The following is a 19,670-nucleotide window of genomic DNA, read 5'->3' on the forward strand; positions in this document are numbered from 1 at the left end:
CATTACTTTGCTGCATGATTTCTCTGATCTGTGTTTGTAACTGAAGAGTTCAGGAGCCAACAGTGAATCATTGCCCAGGGTTTGCTGCAGGTGGTGGAACTGTTTTTCAAACCAGTTGTGATAATCATTAGTCCATCCTCTTGTTCTCCAGGCAGTAGCCACTGGGAAGCACAATTTTGGGATATAACTGTAATACATTTCCCTGTTGAGCACTTCCCAAAGCCAGCTTTTATAAACTTCATGGTGGGTGGGACTTCCAGGCAACTCTGTGTCAGCAACTTTTGCATGGACTGTGTTCCCTTTCTGGCTCAGGCTTTAAATGTGTCAGTAACTCAGTGAACAGCTGCTGAAATTAAGAAATGGAGCTAATTTCTAGATATTTTTTTTTTCTAATTTATGTAATTAAAAAGAAGAAAAATTCAACTCTAGCATTGATGACAAGCTTTCATTACCCAAACAATTTCTCACCACTAGTGTTGTACTCCAGTATTGAAATGTATGGCTGTGGCTCACCAGGAGGTGAACTGCAGGATTAATTTATATGGGGAGAGATTTGAATTGAAGAGAAATGTTGTGGATACTCCAAACCAAAAATCCAGATTGGACAAAGCTGACTCCTGCATGGGTAGCCAAGGATGGAAAGCTCTGAGCCTTGTTCTGTCTATCAGTGGATATTCCTTGTCTTGGAAAGTTCAAGGCACTGCCAACTTCCCTTGAGTGCATGGAAGTGTGTGGGAGTCCCTGTAACTTCAGCACATCTCTGACTTGCCAGGATTTATAATAAATGAGAGAGATTTTTGTCCATGTTTCACAAAAGCCAGGAAAATGTTGGAATATTTCACTGCTGGAAAAAAAAACAACCTTGCTGAAATGCAGTGAGGAGAGTATTGCTCAACAGAATGTTGCCAAATCTGTTATAGAGATGAGCCATACAGAATCTTTTTTGCAAAATAAAGGAAAAGGAGGCTTTAGCAAGCCAAGATTTTTTTGTATGTGCATTTTGCTGCGGAATAAAAAGCACCTTCCAGCTAATGCTTTTGTGTAAGGAACAGTAATGTGCTGCAGACATGAATAGTTCATTTCTCTCAAAAATTCACGTGCTTGTGAAATATGAGGAAATCTGCAGTTTTGCCAGGTTTCTGAAGATTGATTGGAAAGTGGTTTGGAACAAGCTGCCACTTGAATGCTATTCTTTGTTGGTATTTTCTGCTGCTCCTGCACGTTCAAAAGATTTCTAACTCCATTAAACCACCACTCTGATGTTGGCCTTGGCTGTATTTCGACGTGTTTTTCAACAGTGGGATGCAGATATCTTTCTTCTTTCCATTCCTGATTGGAATCCTTACTTTTTAGAAATTAGTAATTCCAGGTTTTGCTTTAATTTTTTTTTTTTTTTTTTTTTTTTTGTATTTCACTCTCTGTCTCTGAAAGCAGAAATTAAACTATTGCTGAGGATGGAGAGAAGTGAACATGGCATTGGCATCTGAACTTGAATCTCACACACTGGAGGCAGAAGGGAATTTTAAGTAGAAATGGTGCATCTTTTTGCCAACAAAACTTGGTTTTACTTGGTATCTTCATTTAGAAACTGCCTTTCTAAATGCAGATAAGGGGAACAGACTCCAGACTGTGTTTTAATGTATGTGGCTCGCTGGGTTAGATAATATTTTGCAGATATAGGTGAGAGGCAGCTGGTGCAAGATGCAGAGCCAAAATAACAAATACAGTGCACTCTCATGTTGTTGCCTACTCAGATATTCTAAAAGCATAAAACGAGGACTGGGATTAATCTGTGTTATGAAAAGAAGATTGAGTCACACATCTTTTGTCATATCTGTCCTTTGGTTTTTATTTCAATGAAGGCTCTTTAAAAAGTAAGGCACTGCTCAGCCTCAGTAAAAATAACAATCTTACTTAAGCCCTGGCATCCCGTGTGCCATTTACAGTTTAATTTTGGCCTTGTTTTAAAAAAAAAAACAGAACCAAACAAACCAATAATCAAGAAAACAGTCATTTTCACTCTTCTTTAAGAGAATAAATGCTTTTGAAAGACTGGGATTTATTTTTGCACAAGTGTGGTGGTGAAGAGGTTTGTAGGGTCAAGAAAGGAATGGGTTACTTTAGGCTGGAACCAGCAGGAAGCATAAATACAAGTTGCCTTTCACCTCTGCAGCTGAAACTCTGAGACAGAAAGGACAATGGAAGGGCCAGTTGGGAATAAAATCGTAATTCCCATGGCAAGGTGGTAATGAAAAACTCCCTGGTACTGTGCTTGGGACAAACTGATGTGTCTCTCTGGAGAAGGGCAATAAATACCTGCTCTGGGAGGCCAGACTGCAGCAGGCAGACACTGCCCCAAGATGCCTTTTGGCTCCCATTTACAGTGAATCATCCCAGCCCAGACTGCTCTGTGATAACAGAGCTGCTGTTCCTGGGAACCAGGGGTGTGCTTTGATGCACAGATGCCATCTCAGGTTCCTTGGAGGAGGAATCCTGCCCTGCAGTACTGACAATAAAATAATAAGGTTCTGCTTAACCAGGGACTGCACTTGTAGGTGCTCAGGTGTTGTTTTTCCCTTTTTGAACAAAATTGAGTGGTTTGCTCCACATCCAGCACTTGCAAACGAAAGAATCATAAAGACACGATCTTCCCAATGCATTCAAGAATGGCAGTTAAAAAGAAAAGAAAAAGTAAGCTAAAGAGCATTTTAAAATGCTGGGAAGTTGGTGCTGAGGTCTGTTGTGTTGAGGAGGGTCCTGCTGAGCACAGCCTGGATGAGCTGCCTCCCACAGCAATGCTCAGTGTGGAAAAAATGTACAAGGTCTGTGTATGAATTTTGTGGGCCTTATAGACTGTTACTTTTTCATTTGAGAAGCTGACACTTTAAATGCAGCTCCAGGCAATTACAAATCAATTATAACCCACGGCTGTGTTAGAATTTTAATGTGTTCAAAGACGAATCATCCCATTTTATTGAAGGTCAGGAGCTGGATAAAGATCATTCAGCTTCCCAGTTTAAATGGAGCTAACTGAAGCTAATTATTAATCAGCTGGCCTGAAAGGGGATTGCTGCTCTCACACATGGTATTTGTTATCTCTTACAGGCCATTTCGTTCCTCACACCACTCGCAGTCATCTTTGTGGTGAAGATAATCCGTCGAACAGACAAGACTGAAATTAAAGAGGCTTTCTTAGGTAAAGTGTGTCATACTTCAAAGATGGAAAATGTGTGATAGCTCTTGGAGATTGATTCCAACTGTGGTATCTAAGCCTTGAAGAAAACCTGTCTGTGTTCCAGCCCATTGCAGTAGTTTTCTGTGCAAGCCATCGCACAAAAGCCTTTGGTTTTAGGTGTGTTTCTAGGTGGACAAATTCTATGCCTTAATTCCACAATCCAGCTAGCAAGGGTTGGAATTTGATCAGCAAAGACAAATCCATCTGAGACACTGTTCAGATGGATATTTTTCTGTCACACCCCATCTATTACTTACCTCTTATTTATACTTGCAGCTCGTGTAAATTAAGGGTCTGATTAGAAAATCCTGTGAGACTCAACTGCTTAGTGCAGGAATTTTGTTTCCTCTGAGCTTCTCAGTGAATTTACTGTTACCCATTGCAAAATCCGTGATCTTGGCTCAGCTTTTCTAATTAAAAGCTGATCTTTCATCTTAAACTGCCCATGGAATTGGATATGCACTTTATCCTGGGCTGTGAACTGCAATGGCTTGTTTTGGGTCAGGTCTGATTACAGCTGTGGGCAGAAAATTCCAGCGGAGGAACAGGTAGACAATGGGGAGGGTAAGTCTTAAGCTGTTCCAGCTAATGCTGGCTCTGCCTATCCTTTGAAGTATTAGTGATACTTGCCCGGATCTTTTTTACATAGATATTGCCAGAGACCAATATTGACTAAAGCACTTCCACTGGCAGAAGATACTTTGAAGCACTAAGAACTGCAAATGTTTTTGTTGGCATGATGTTTGAAATATGCATCATTCTGAAATTCTGTTTTCCTGGCTAATTTACACTTTAATTTATTGGCCCTTACATAGTAAAACCAAAGCAATACTCAGCCTTGCCTTAGCTAGATGGGATGGAAATGGCATTATGTATCTGCCTGTGAAAAATCTTTCTGCACAAGGCTGCATTCCCTTAGCTCCTTCTTTCTCCAGCTGCTCCACCACAGGTGTGAAATGATCCCAGTTTTGTTTTGGCTGCTGCCACTTGTTTGCAGTAAGTTCTGAAGTGTCTTACAGTGATATTTTCCTGACAAGTCCGTTCAGTAGAAAAAACCCTTCATTCATAAAATGCACACAGTCACAGTTCTGAGCTTCCCCTCCCCTTGTGTAAAGAATGAAAGGAACTTGGGGTAGTTTCTCCATCACTTATTCTCACCTTTTTGTTCTAAAAGCACTTTTTTTCCTGCTGTTTTGCCTTCTGATTTGATACCTTCTGTAATGTCTAGGAGAAAACTTGCCAGCTTCCCCAGCACTCCTCTTGCTACACAGACTTGGAGGAAACACCAGCCTTGATGCTCTGTTCAGTTTGTGCCATAAGTGTGGAACTTCTTGTGGCTTATTTCTGTTCAAGTGTGCTCTGCATTAATAGGAGTCAGTATATTAATGTGTCTGGTGATGTGAAGGTTCATTAGCTGTGGTGGAGCATTGCTGATTGGCAGAGATCTTGCAAATGTTCATGATGAATGATCAGGAAGTCCCTCCAAAGGAATTTCTCTGGGCATGACACGTAGAAGAAAGAAAAAAAGTTAAAAGCACATGAAAATTCTTTGGCCCTCGTACAGCCATTAATGCAAAGAAGGTGGTTCAGTACACCAGGGGTAAGGAGGAGTTAAATTCCTACATGGAGATGCCCTTCAGCCTTCCCCTGGAAGTGCCTAAGTCTCTTACTGGCTGGATTATACAATGGGCAATATGAATATTTCCTAAAGGGAACAAAATGAGAGCAAATGGAATTTATCATCCTAACAGTCACACTGTCATTTGATCCCTCGATTGTCATCGTGAGGAATATTCAACAGTGAAAGTGTGGTTCAGTCAGGGGTGCAATGAATAATCAAGACAAAGCTCAACAAAAAGAGTAAATTATACTGCAAGTTTTCCAAAGTATTTTTTAAAAGGGGAATTTAGTGCTGTGACCTTGCTGGTCACGTGCATTTGACTATGGGGAAAATTTCCCCCATGCAATTACCATCAAAAACTGAGACAAAACAACTGAGGGGGGAAAAAAGAGCATGGAATTGAGTGGTCACTGTGAGCAGAGGTGGAAAGAGGAAGACTTTTTTTGACAATATGAGTGTCTCTAGGATTGAGTTGTTCTTTTATTTTTGCTGGCAGCTATTGCTATAATCTGAGAAAACCCTTATTTTTGCTTTGACGAAGGACCTACTTTTTTTTTTTTAACTTTAAAAATAGATCCTATAACACACATTTTTATGATTTATAGCATCCTCAGGCAAAGATTTTATGGGTGAGTGCTGCTGAAGTGCAGCATCTGGGGCCAGCCCAGTGAGAAAAATAGCTCATGGAGCTGTCAGAATCCAAAGTTACATTACTGTAAATGTTTTCCTGGAAATTAGAGATTTACCTAGTAACTTTTTTCTAATGGGAAATAAAATTCAGTGCCCCTTGTTTTGTAACAGAGAGCTATGGTGTGGACTGCAAAATTAAATCAGTTTTAACCCAAAAGGAGTCTATAGGCTAGATCCAAGTGCCCCTGAAATCCAGGCAGGGATCTCCACAGGCTTGAGATGAGACTTTCTTCAGAAAGTCTACAGACTTGACATGCAACTACAAATAAAAAAGATGATTCAGCCCTACCTGATAGGTAGGTTCCTGTTTATTACTCCAATTTTATTAGAAAAATTGGTTAATCCTGGGAGCAAGTGTAAGGGGAAAACTTTGAGATTTTTATTCAAAACATTCACATCCTTTCAAAAGGAAAATAAAAAAGTCATCCAGTTCTAGTTTTAGTCAAAAGTCAATTCTTAGCTTGAAATTGGACTGTTTAATATATATATACATGAGCACACATACACATGTGTGTGTGTATATATATATATATATATGTTACATATAGGTCTATACAGGAATTCTCCTTGACCCAAAGAGCCTAAGTTTTCCACCTGGTAAATTACAAACCTAAAAAATTGCAAACCCACAGTGCTTTATTCTCTGATTTTTTTTTCCCCCATTTGGTGGTTTATGCCTGTGCAAATGGCATGACAGGAGAGCTGGCTTTGTGTGGGGAAATAAGATTTCTCAAGAGTAAAAGCAGAACAAAGTAAGTCATGATTATTATGATGCTTTGGGGTCTGTTCTTAGTCTGGGTAATAAGTAAAACAGAAGGCTGCCAAGATCAGTCAGTTTTCAGTCCAGCAAAGGTTTCAGTCTGGGAATCAAATGCTGTAATGCTGCAATTTATTGCTTGGTATTTAGGTTGTTATTGTTCTGTTTGTTCATTCTGTTTTGTAGCTGTTTCCTTGGCTCTAGCTCTGAATGGTGTCTGCACAAATACAATTAAATTAATAGTGGGAAGGTAAGTCTTGTCATGTTATAAATGATAGCTTTAAATATTAAGATGAATGGAGACAGGTTGACAACTACAATACATTTTAATAAATAGTTGGCTGCTGTTCCCAAACTCGTGGAGGTGGAATAGGCTCCTGAGAGGTTGTTTTTTATGTGGTGCAGGTGTTGTACAACTCCATTCTGTGACATCCCACTGGGGCAGGAATCCATGCCCTCGTGTTTTGTTATTTTTTTTGAGGATCTGGCAGATCCAGACAGGTGAGGAGTTCAAAAGGAACAGTGTGAGCTGAAAACAGTCCATTAAATTGACAACACAGAAGGGAAGAGTCACAGCATGTGGGAGTTGAGATGCCAGTGCCCCTTGTCTGATTAAGTGGAAATCAGTTGAGTCTCTGTGTAACCCAGTGCCTACATTTTGTGAGAAGCATATTAGTGAGTGTGGGATTTCCAGGAGACTCCAACATCCACGACAGAACAAACCTTGGAGTGAAGCAATAAATGAACTCCTAGGCAGGCCATTTTTTTTAAACATAAAGTTGAAGGATGGGCTCAGAAAAAAATATAGCAAACAAAACTCCCTGAAAAGTGATTTTTAAGGTATTTTTTGGCTCTTTATCAAATTTTGAATAATTTCAGCTGAAAAATACATATTTGACTTGAATTCATAGACTATTTAATAGATTCCAAAGCTGCTTTTGTTGTTGACCTCTTTCACAGCATTGAGGGAGCAGTATTTGGTTTCTGATGAACCCTCTCTGCTGTGGTATTGATGCCATGACAGTAATGGTATTTGGGGCTTTTATTTTAAGAGTGTTTTTGAAAATAATTCAGAATCCTTTTTGCTCATTTTACCTGCACCCCAAGCCAGCTGGTGGCTCTCTCATCTTGTCTCTGAATCTGTGATTATTCCCTTTACTTTTTTAGGGGGGTTATTAGCTCAGGATCAGGATGACACCAGTCAAACCAGCTCAGAGCTGGGTCACCAGAAACTCAGAGGTTTGTGTAATGCACTTAGTCAGCATCAAGGCTGGCATTAGAATTTGGTGGTTGCTCTGGTGCCAGCCTTGTAGCCTCAGTTGTAGTCCTGGATGTGTTGGCAAGACTTGTGAGAATTTGTGAGTCATTCCGTTGTCTGGCTCTGTCACTGGGGTGCTGTGCAAGGTTGATCACCAGGCAAGAGTAACCCTGCATGGGTGTTTTTAGAGACAGCTCCCACTTTCATGCTGTGCTAGAAGCTTCCCTGTGAGAGCCTGCCTGCAAAAAATGTGACCTTGAGTTGACAGACATGGTTTAGTGGTGGATTTGGCAGTTAGGTTTGCTCTTGAGCTCCGGGATCTTCAGGGTCTTTTCCAACCCAAATGACTCTGTGTTGCTGTGTTAGAGCTGGAGGGAATGAACTCTGTATGTAATGAGCAGTAAATGTAATAATCACTTTGAGGTTTATCTGTTACTACAGCTTTTATATTTTTAATATCCATGGTGTTTTTTGTAGACCGCGTCCCGATTTCTTTTACCGCTGCTTTCCAGATGGAGTCATGAACTCGGAAATGCACTGCACAGGTGATCCAGATCTGGTGTCTGAAGGCAGAAAAAGCTTTCCCAGTATCCATTCTTCCTGTAAGTTCATTTAAATACAGTGCCTCTTCTGTAAAAAGCTGTCCTTTCTGTGCTTTGGAGTTGCTCTTTTGCTGTTCGATAATTAACCTGATTTTGGCTGAAGGGGTCTGCACTTCTGACTTTGCTCTCCACTCTCAGAAATTTCCTTCTGGAAATCAAGCTGTGAGCCTTTCTTACCTTGAGAACCACCTGACTTCACTGGGAGCCATAGGAGGACTGTCAGTAGAGTGCAACCCTGTTCAAGGTTACAGAGCACAGTGGGATCCTGAGGGGTGTCTGTTCCCCAGTGCAGACCTTTGAATGCAACCTTTGTCTATATATTACGTATTTATTTTGTTATATTCTGTTGAGGTATGAAGCAGGACAGTACAGTCACTTATCACTTTTGGCTTTGAGATGCTCCTCAGTTTAGGTCTGATGGTTTATTCCCAGCTTATCCTTTATCTTGACAGACATTTAGGTAAAAATCTAAAACCCTGTCTTATTTAATTAGTTGTATTAACTTAGATGTTTGCAAAGGTTCCTTCTTCTGTCTTAAAGAGTTTACTTCCAGCGTGTTTCATATCAAGTGTCTAATAAAACTTCTTTTCAACAGTAAAATAACTTGATTGCTGTGAGGTTGGTTGGGTTCTTTGGCCAGGATTGTTTGTTGCCTTCTGGTGTTCTGTTGCTGAGAACTCTAAGTTGTATCTGTGGAATTTGTTATTCTGATCTTTTTTCAAAGTAGTAACTTCAAATTGCCTAATTATGCAGAACTACATTATAAACAAGTTGGGTAATGAGATGAAGGAAATTGTAAGTTAATCTTGATTCCTTTTTCTTGTTTGAGTGCTAGAAATGGATAAGAGAGCAATAAATGTTTGTGGATTAGCTTTATAGTTCTAAACCACAAACCAACTTAGCTGTCTCAAATTTTGTTTGTAAGCTTTGATTACATTAAAAGGACAATATCAACTGCAGCTGCTTGAACTGCTCAGCTGTTTGAAGACTGATGTTGTAATACCTAAATCTCTGACAAGCCTTAAAATCCACACATATTTTAGTCTCATAACAGAGAAGGAAACCTTTAATTTGTCTTTAATTTGACAGTCTGGCAGTGCTAATCCCTGCTTCTTCTGTGCAGTAAAATTATTTACATAACTGGGATTGTCAGTATTATTGTATCAAGAATAGTTTATAGTTGTGATCATACCTTTAGTTTCTTGCTGTTTCCTCATCCCCACTTGATTAAAGATTGAAAAGGGAAAAAAATATGATGGAAAGCATGCAATTATACTACCTTCCCAGACCTATGAAGCAATGAGGATGTTTGGGATATAATAGTTCATGTTTGTAAATTTTTCCATAATTCTGCACTTTCTTATCTCAGTCTTACAAAGCTGTCCTTCCTGTCTTCTTAACATGTAGGTGTTTTTAAACTTTCCTGTCATAAAGTCAGTCCAAAATTTTTTTCATGGCTCCTTTCTCCTCCCTTCAGCATAAGATTGCTACTACATCAAATGCAGGAGTTTGATTCTTCACATTTGTCATCCGTTCTCTGTGTGTGGTGGAATTAATGAAAAAGCATCAAAAAATATATTATTTTTTTTTTGTTTCTGTTACTGTTTGAGGGATTTTTTTTTTTTTCTATTTTCATGACTGGAGAAATGTAAGTGGGGAGGATGAGAACTGACATAAACTATAATACCTCTCTTGGAGTGATAGTTCCAAGTAGTCCACTGCAGTTTGGTGTTTCCTACTTGCACACACGAGGAAAATAAATCACCAGTAAGAGCTGCCGGGCAGCTCATAAAGCGAAGTTAGAGGCTTCAGTCAAGAGCCATTTTCATCTTCAGAGCATTTTCTCTCAAGGCATTTCTTGGATAGGCTGTCAATCAAATGCTTTGTTATAACAGAATCTGAAACCTCATCCATGCAAAATGAGGCCCTTACCAGGAAAGTCTGGGGTGCTGTGAATGTTGTGCTGTGAGGGTGTGACACAGGGATGTGTATGGAGAGGGACAGCACTGACGCTCTCAGATGGCCTGACCTGACCCTGTGCACTCCTTAAAAATGTTGTGAACTGCCTGTTACTACTTTGAGAGTCATAGAATCACAGAATCAGCTGGGTTGGAAGGGACCTCTGAGATCATCAAGTCCACCCTTGATCCAACCCCGCTGTGGTTCCCAGCCCATGGCACTGATGCCACATCCAGTCTCATCTTAAAAACCTCCAGGGATGGAGAATCCACCACTTCCCTGGGCAGCCCATTCCAATGGCTGAGCACCCTCTCTGGAAAGAATTCCTTCCTAATATCCAACCTAAACCTCCCCTGGCACAGCTGAAGACCGAGCCCTCTTGTCTTGCTGATGGTTGGGTGGGAAAAGAGACCAACCCCCCCCTGGCTCCCCCCTCCTGTCAGGGAGTTGCAGAGTGAGGAGGTCTCCCCTGAGCCTCCTCTTCTCCAGGCTGAACAGCCCCAGCTCCCTCAGCCTCTCCTCACAGCACTTGTGCTCAAGATCCCTTCACTTTTGCCCTGAAGGAGGGTGTGTTCTCCTTATTAGAGCACAGATGATTTTCTTGGCTTCATCTCCCTGTGCCAAGGAGTGCACATAAGATAAATCAGAAAAGTGCATGGAGCACTCACTCCTGTTTTGATGCCAGCTGTAGTTCCCTAAGCTTTTAACTGTGATGATTTTGGCTTAGAATATGGACCCAAATCATCTTTCCAAGTTGGTGACTCCAGGTTTTGGGTACAGAACTCTAACTCAGAGGAGCAAAGACCTGACCTGTCACATTTAAACTGAAACTTTGACCTGGATTTCACCTGTATAAATGAGGGCAGACAACCAGTAGCAAGCAAAAATGTGCTGCTTAAGTAGTATGTGTTTATGTTATAGTTTAATGAATGAGTCTTGACTTACTGCCAAAACCAGGACAACTTCATGGTTAGATCAGACCTTAAATATTTGTTTCTGTTCACATGTTTCTAGAACAGTAAGGAGGCAAAAAAATTAAGGAACTAGACACTCTATTGTTTACAGAGAAAGGGTGTATCCAGAGACCTGTTTTATACCTCAGCTCAACAAGGAAGAGACCATTCTGATGTAAATATAGATTTGCAACAGCTGCAACCCCCCCAGCTTGGTTTTCTGATCTCTGAATGGCTTCTCTCCTGAAGTTTTTTAGAAAAAATGTGGCAACTCAGCAATACAGAATTGCTTCAAATATTGTTCAGTAAAATGGGCTGTTCAGGTTAAAAGAAAAACTAAACTCCTAGAGAGGCAGATAATCTTCTATGCTGCCATTTCTGCAGTAGTGAAGTCCCTGTACAAGCAACTGTGGGTAAATATTAGTAGCACAACACATTTTGTTTAGAAACACCAAAAATCCTGTGGGAATGAAATGCCAAATTCTTGACCCTGTTTTGCTTTCTTAGAGGAAGTGATTAATTTATCATGATAAAACTCCCTTTAGGCTCTTATTCTGCTCACAGATTGCAATTGCCAGTCTTGGCTTCAGCTTTGTTTAGTGCCTATTTTTAAATGTTTCTGAATTGGTTTAAATATTTCTGAATTGGTCAGAACTATTTAAGCTATATTTTTCAGTTAAGGGGTTGCTGCCTTAAATTAGAGGAAGCTGCATGAAAATGGTTTTGGTACCTTTGTACTGAAGGAAAAAAAAGTGGCTTGGTGAGAGTTTAATTTAACCTCCTTGGAGCCTGTGCTGCTTATTATTTGTCTCTTCTCCTTTTCCTGGCTGCCACTGAGAAGAGTTGGGATGAACTTCCCCCAGTAAAGGACTTTGCAGTTCCCTGTGTTGAACTTCAGGAGATCCCAGGAAGAAAGATCCCAGTTGGTATGAATGGATTTCACATCAAATGACTGGAAACCAAACTTGATAAAAATTAATCACTTGAAAAACACAGTGGCTGCAGAGATAATTGAACTTACAATTTCCTGTTGGATAGGAGAGATTTATGGGGAAAAAAGAAATCAACTAAAAATTAACATTTTCTGTATAGAAGTGCTAGCAGCCAAATAAATAAAATAGTTGTGATTTTATTTTTGTAGCTGCAATTTAGTTACTTAAATTAGTTTGAAAAGTTTACTTTTCCCTAAATTGTGCTATTGATTTCTTAATTTTTTTTTAAAGAGAAATCTTTATCGATTCTAGAGATTTCTTTTTACATGGAAAAAAAAGTAGAGTTTTGAAGAACTTATTTTGTGGTAACATCTCAATTTTGTTTGTACAGTTCCAGAGTGAATGTTAACACAGAGCTATACAAGAGCTCTTACTTCTTGTGTGGGTGTTTTTGTTTTTCTTCTTTGTGTTATTGGCTCAAAGAGGTTTGTAGTGATTACTATTTAATGTAGCTGAAAAAATCAGAGAATTTAATCAGAAATCTGAAATGAAGAATGTAGTCAGTGTGGGGACAAGAACATTGATATGTTATGACACATGTATTTTAATTACATCCTTGATGAATGAAGGTGTCTTGATCCATTTGAGAAAATAATGGCCTTTTAAAAGTGAAGAAGAAAATTATTTTCTCTGCCTTTTGAGTATAGTTTAGTCTTATCTCACAGCCCTCACAGACAAGATGCTAAATAATATGTAAAAACCCAACTATTATGTATTGTTGACCCCATTTTCCTAAGGAATTTTTGTTTTCCAAAGAAACAGTTCCTGTCACTGTTTATGTTTTAATAAATGGCACTTTTTATACAATTAAAATCTAGGTAGTAATATGTCAGTGCCAATGGAAGTGAAGTTTGCAGTGGCCAGATTGTCATGGTTGTAAGTGGTTGTAACATCCTGAAGAATTGATTTTTCCCAGTGTCATTGTTCAGGATGAGCCTTTGCAGGTATAAACTCATCAAAGTAAACATCCATTTCCAACACGGGGCATAATCTTGCTCTGCTCAAAAAACTCTGCCAGAACTGCACTGCCTGAAGAATTCTAATCTATTAATAGTCAGCATTACTACATCAAAGAAGTTTGCAGCAAACAGGGTTAATGGGAGCAGTGGTCTGGGAATTAGGTTCTTAACACCCACTGTGCACTTTAATAGGGTGTTAAGGAAACACTGCCAGTGGAGCATGTTACACATTGTAGATTCTGTTTGTATTAAAAGGAGGATGTGCACTTTATAAGAGTACTGGTGGCCTAAGAAAGGAAGTACAAACAGCAGTAGGAAAAAAGTAATTGGTTACCCTTTTCTTCTGGCATAATAAATCGGATTAGATCCTCAGGCCAGTCCTGAAGAGTAATTGCCAGCTTTCAGTAGCCAGATTCCATTATGAATAACAGCAATAATTGCTCATTCTGTTGTAGCAAGCTTAAATATAAGGAAATCTTTTCTTTAGATTTCCCTCATCCTTTCTCTGAATAAAGAGAGAGGAATCCCAGCTGATTTTTTGCACCTCAAAAATGTTCCTTGTGAGCAAGGTCCACTCCCAAATCCTACAGATATTCCTGCTCTGCCTTTCCCCCTCAACACTGACATATTTCCCACAAGTGGAGTTTCTAAGTTGGCTTCTTAGGATTGCTCTTTATTAAGGCTCCTCACAGAACAGAAAGCCTCCACTAGAAAACCAGCAGTCCTGTTGGTGTTTGGATTTGTTGGTTGTCACTGAGAGCAGGTGGCAGTGGGGGAAATGACCATGGACGTCATCAGCCTCATTCCATCCCTTGTCCAGGAATGGCACTTTACCCAACTTTGGAGCCAGTTCCCTTATCCAGAAGAGAGAAGGTGAACACTGAATGTCCCTTCTTCATCCTTTTCCCAAGAATCAACAGTTAATTCCCACAAGCTCGCACTAGTTTAAGTATAAACTGGCTCAGCAGCCAAGTTTTCAAGCAGCTATAATGCACATTGTGATAAACAAGGTGGCTGTTTCTCTGGGTATTTTCTTCCATGAAAATATATCTGTTCTATGAAAAGATAGAGCCATGCAGGTATGTTATTCATCTTTGCCAATGCTTGCCACTTATCTGTGTGAGAACTTAGCAAAGGTGGGAAGAAAGGCCCTTATCCTTCCCTCATTTCCTCTGCAGACAGTAGGCTTGCAGCCAAGCCAGGTAAGATCTCTTTACCCCTCACCAGCACCCAGCCTTCTTCATTAAAGTGACTAAAACAGATGAAGGATGAGGTGTTACAGCTCTCTGCTCTATAGAAAAATTCATCAGACCTTCTTGAAGAAAAGCTGAAAGTAAAATGTTATTTAGCAATACCGAAGACTGCATGAAAAATCAGAATTATGTCAGTTAAGCCTGTTGCTTTCTTGGTCTCAGGACTGAGATTTGCTGGTTTACAATCCACTGTAATTTGTGATTCACACAGAATACCAAAGAGGGATCTATGTGTGCTCTTCATTTTGTTTGTTTGTTTGTTTTTCCTAATCTGGAGGCCAAACCATGCAGGAAGAGTAGAGTGAGACTTCAGAGGAGAGGAAGCAAAAACAGGGAATCATCTTAAATCCTGAGTCATTAATGAGGAATACAGTGAATGACTCTATGGGTCAGCATGGTTCTTCTTCAAAAGCTGGAGAGCTGAAGTTAAAGAAAGTGAGCTGGAAATATGAGTAAATCTCTGAGTTTAACTTCAATAAACCAGTTTTTTCCAGCAGTTACTGCTGTTCTTGGTCATTATAGCTGTTCAAATTGCTTTCATTTGTGTAGGGAAGAAGCTTAATTACCTCACCATCTGATTTTTCCTTTTCTTTTGCCTATCTTCAACTTTTTAAGCTGAGTTTAAGGTATATGCTTGATTTCCCAGCCTGCAGAAGACTTCATGGTGAAGCTGTAGACTTCAGCTGTATGTAAAGATCAGATCATTGTTCTTCTGCCTGACCTTTTCAGTTGAAAGGGCTTGGAGTCACACCAGAGATCTAAAGATCAATTTTCATCTGCGAACTGCAGTGACAGCTCTTCTCTGCAGTGAAATGGGGCAGAAAGCTCAAGTCTGATTGGGAAGTGGATGGCTGGTAACTCAGAGGAGGCTGGCACATCAGGGCCTGACCATTTTTGGGGAAGGAGCCTCACTCCAGCACTGGCAAATATTGAGATTCCTTGAAATTCCCGTTGCAGCACAGCACTGACACACATCACACTCCAGGACCCATTCTGTGTGGGTTCGTGTGGCATTTCTGTATAAAAACAACCCAAATATAGAGATGTTTCTAAATCAGGTGTGGTTTTAGCTCTTCCTTAATAATATATCTTTCAGCCTGGAGTTTTCTTTAAGGTGGATCACCTCAACAGTGGGCTGATTGAGGCAGCACTTGGGAGGTAGGACAGGCTTGGATGAGAAGCAGGTAAACAGCCCAAGTAAAACCTTGGCTTGGTTGCATGTTCATTGTATTCACTGCATAAACATGTTTCTTTACTCTCTTCCAACTTTAATTTCAGGTCAAGGAAGGATATCCCTTTATCCTTCTCTGCAGACAGGAAATCAGAGAATCGTAGGAGTGGTCAGAATTCCTGTTTTGAGAACTAGAAACTGATATTTGTGTGGGAATTTGCCCCCAGTCCCTTCAGCTGTGAAACATTTTGATCAGTAAGGACTCCCAAAAGCAATCCTTGCTCTTCATCTTGGTAGGGTAGTTTTTTCACATCTATAGAGACATAAATCAGAATATGTGTGAGAGCATTCTGTCTAGACTGGAGCTGCTTGGAAGTAAATCCAACCATCCTGTTTCCATGGGGACTTTAAAACTCCACAGGGTTGTCACCTTCATGAGCTGGGATGGGTGATCAGTCTCCAAATGCTACTTGCTGCCTCAAAACCCTTTTGAGCAGCAAGAGTGATAGAGTTGACTCATGTAAGATCATGTTCTAATGAAAGAAATGAAATGAAAGGAGGAGGGCACTCCAAAGAAAAAGTTTCTTTATATACATTTAAGCTTGCTACAACAGAATGAGCAGTTATTGCTGTTATTCATAATGGAATAACCGAGTCAATCCTGAATTATTTCAATAAAAACAAGAGTACCAAGTGCAATTCTGCTGTAAGCCCAAGAAAAATAGATCAATAAAAAGCCTTGAAATGGAATGATAAAGTTAAAATGCTGGGCACCTTTCTTTAGAGGTGGCTGACTGATTTATCAAATGGCAGAAATCTCAGTCACAATGTTTTCTGAAAACATTAATTTAAGTCTCTTGAAAACAAGGGGATATTAAAAGTGTCTTGAGATAAAAGCTATGAGATAAATACAGGAAATCAAGTATGTTATTTATGCCAGAAAGGAAAAAAAAATCTGCAGAAAACCTCATTTGGATTTTGTTATTACTGTCAGCTCTACATAGAAATCACAATCTATTATAGGTAAGTAAATAGGTAATTTTTTTTCCCACTTCCTTCTGCAGAGGAATGAGCAAATAATATTCAGTGTTTCATCTAATGAAACCTACAGGAAAAATATTTATGCAAAATATTTTTATAATAATACAGCTTTGTTGCAATCAGTGGATTTGTCTGGTGATTTGAGACTTTTGGTTTGTCTTTGTTTCAGTCTGAACTAAGACAGTGGGTTTAGAAGTCTTTCACTTTGGGGTTCCTACACTTTGTTTAAGCAACTAGAGACTTTTGGAGAATGGTTCTGTTGGAAGTTTCTGGTTGTGTTGAAAGGCAATGCAAGTTGGATTTGTGGATGAAACTGCCAGTGGATAAGAGCACGGGAGGTCTTAAAATTACTTGCAGGGGAGCTGGGGGAAAGGAAAAAATTTTTGGATTCTTTTACTGAGGGAATTAATCAGAAAATAGAAATCAGAATGGTTGACCAGATGTTTGTGTTATCATAGCATTTCCATAGACACTGGGGACTAAATATGATTTAATATGACCGGTGAGTCAAATTAAATCATATTTTTAAAAGTATCTAAATATCACTGAATATTTAATACATCACTTGCTCAGCCATGCAAGAACTTCTCTCTCATATGATAAACCAGTTTATTCTTCACTGTATTAGCCTGTCTTTGCTGATCTCCCTGGGATCCAGTGACAGGACATGGGGGAATGATTCAAAGCTGTGCCAGGGAAGGTTCAGACTGGAAGCAGGTCCTTATCAACAGGATAATAATAAATAAAATAAATAATAAATTTGCTTTAACTTTTGGTCAGCCCTGCAGTGGTCAGGCAGTTGGACTAGATGATAATCCTTCCAACTGAAATATTCTATTATTTTTTATTCTGTTCTCCATGTTCCCTGCTCTGGAAATGTTCCTTCATGACTTACTTGAAGTCAATAAGTTTATGTGGGTGAACGCAGCAAGATCCTGTCTGGAAAAATGGAACTACTGGTTGATGTAAATAACAAAAAGGTCAATAGGTGATGGTTAAAAGATATTTATTTGTGCTATCAAGCAGTAGAATATAATATCACTTTCTGGTGCTGTTTAGTATGGCAAGGAGGCTGGAATCTGGATGAAAATAGAGTATCACTGTGTTCAGAGAATGCCCCTTTGCAGTAGGGTAAGTGATGAGCAGGAGTTAAATATGAGAAGCAGGATTACAATTTGGATATGAATATTCATGGCTCTGGCCTTGATGCTGTTACCAAAAAATGTTCTATGGTATACCTTGGAAATGTGTATTTATCTCTGACAATTTTAGTCCTGATAACTGGTCCACATCCCGGTGTCTGCATTTTTTTGGATGTGTCCTATTCCTCCTAAGAAAACTCTGCTTATTTGGGCAGAAAGAATTCTAAAGCTTACTCCTTGATTGAGTTTCTATCTTTTGGGAGAAGAAGCAAAATCTCTTGATTTTTTTTTTTTTTTAATTTTTTTTTCCTTCTCTAAACCAGTTGTAAAGTCCCTGACAGTCAACCCAGGAGTCTCCTTGGTGTGAGTTGTCATTTTAGACCGGTAAAAACCACTGCAAAAGTTCTTAAAACAACCCAGCCCCTTTGCTGCTGACTGGCTGATTGGTTAATATTTTATTTTCTCTTTATTTTGGCAGTTGACTGCTCCACTCAGTGCTGTTTGTCACTGTACAGCGCTGCTTTTGTGTTCCCCCTGAGGAGCTGCCTCCTCTGGTGATATCAAAGCTGATTATGCAGTTCATGCTCACACCAGATTTGCTTGATGAAGCACTAATTAAATGAGTGGTGTTTCTTGCTGTGCCACTAAAAAGAAGAAAGGTGATTGGGAGATATTATATCATCAGAGTGAAAGGACAGGTAGTTCCTCCTCCCTTTTCCACTAAATAATTAGAATTAGTCAGCTGTAAAAATGAAAATATTTTTACATTTTTAAAAGCCATTCATTTGTTTGAAAAATTAGAATTATGTGCTTCAGAGGGAAGAAATTACTGAATTTCAGTAGAATTGTTTGCTAGCCTGTGATAATTCATATAAAATATTACTTCAGTACATGTAATTATAGTTGGGTATCTAAATTTGAACTGTTAATTATCTTTAGCTAGCAATTTCATGGAGGATAATCATACTTCCTTCAGTTGAAAGTGAGGATTTTAAGTAACAAATGAGCTACAAGCCACAGGTTTTTGGCAGTAATTGCTGCTACTCCCCTATTTTCAAGATAAATCTCTTAATTAACAGCTGTATGGCACCGTCTCACTGAGATGATTCACCCTTTTATAAAAGAATCCAGGGAAATAAGAAACGGATTTCTTAGATAGGCAAAGAAAAAATAAAATAAAATCTCCTGTGGGGCTTATTGGCTTCTTAATTCAAACTCTGAGGAGCTGAATTAAGAAACACAACCAGGAATGGTTGTGTTTAATGCTTTTACCTGCTCTAGGACATGTTTACCTCTCAGTCCTCAATAACAAGGGCTGTTGGAATTCAGGAGGGGCTTGTGGGATGATCTCCTTGGAGTTCAGTTTTCCTTGTCCCTTGTCCTGTCACTCTACCTGGATTTAAGGCCTCTCTCCTTCCTTTTTTATGAGCTCCCTTAAGATACTGCAGGGCTGTAATGAGGTCTCCCCAGAGCCTTCTCTTGATGCTGAACAACCCCAGTTATTCAACACAACAGCTTTTTTTTTTAATGCTGTTATATGCCTGGATATTTCCTCTTCTTTCTTTCCATGATTAAAGAGGTTAATCCCAGATGTGCTGTGTACTCCAGAATGGAGAGCAACTTCAGTTTTGCTGTCTTCAGGGGATCTGGGCTGAATTGGAAATGCCCAACTTTAGAGTCCCTTATTCTCTCAAGAGAGTTTTTTAGAAGTTTGGAGCCCAGCGTTGAGTTCAGTGACAGAATAATGTCACTGTGCAGCCACTCACCCCTTGGTGTCCTGCTTTACTTTGATACCTGAGGTGTAGTTGAAGAAAACTAAATCATTTACCATTTTTTCCCTCTCCAAGCTCTTCTTCTTTACATAAAATTCCCAGTGATAAGTTCCTCTTGCAGATGGTGGGTAGATCAGGCTTCATTGCTCTGCATTTTGCAGTGTTGCAGGAATAAATAACATTTTCCTATTCCTGCTGTGTCTCACAGCATGAGAGATGTTCTGAGAGAAGCAGAGATGTTCTGTATAACCCTTACTGCTCTGGC

At 39.5% G+C, this 19,670-nt stretch overlaps 1 protein-coding gene across 2 annotated transcripts in view; it reads left to right on the forward strand.

Moving 5' to 3' along the window:
- The window catches only part of PLPP4 (phospholipid phosphatase 4), a 53,139-nt gene that overhangs the window by 18,909 nt on the left and 14,560 nt on the right, over positions 1-19,670 (forward strand). The window contains exons 3-5 of one of the 2 annotated variants that reach the window (XM_032695321.1): positions 3,106-3,196; positions 6,490-6,553; positions 8,039-8,163. The exons of the other annotated variant lie outside the window; for it this stretch is intronic. Of the exons in view, the coding sequence (XP_032551212.1) occupies positions 3,106-3,196; positions 6,490-6,553; positions 8,039-8,163 (280 nt within the window). The remainder of the gene's footprint in view (positions 1-3,105; positions 3,197-6,489; positions 6,554-8,038; positions 8,164-19,670) is intronic. 2 annotated transcript variants of the gene reach the window in all.

This window comes from Chiroxiphia lanceolata, chromosome 8 (genome assembly GCF_009829145.1).
Source record: "Chiroxiphia lanceolata isolate bChiLan1 chromosome 8, bChiLan1.pri, whole genome shotgun sequence".
NCBI classification, from domain to species: Eukaryota; Metazoa; Chordata; class Aves; order Passeriformes; family Pipridae; genus Chiroxiphia; species Chiroxiphia lanceolata.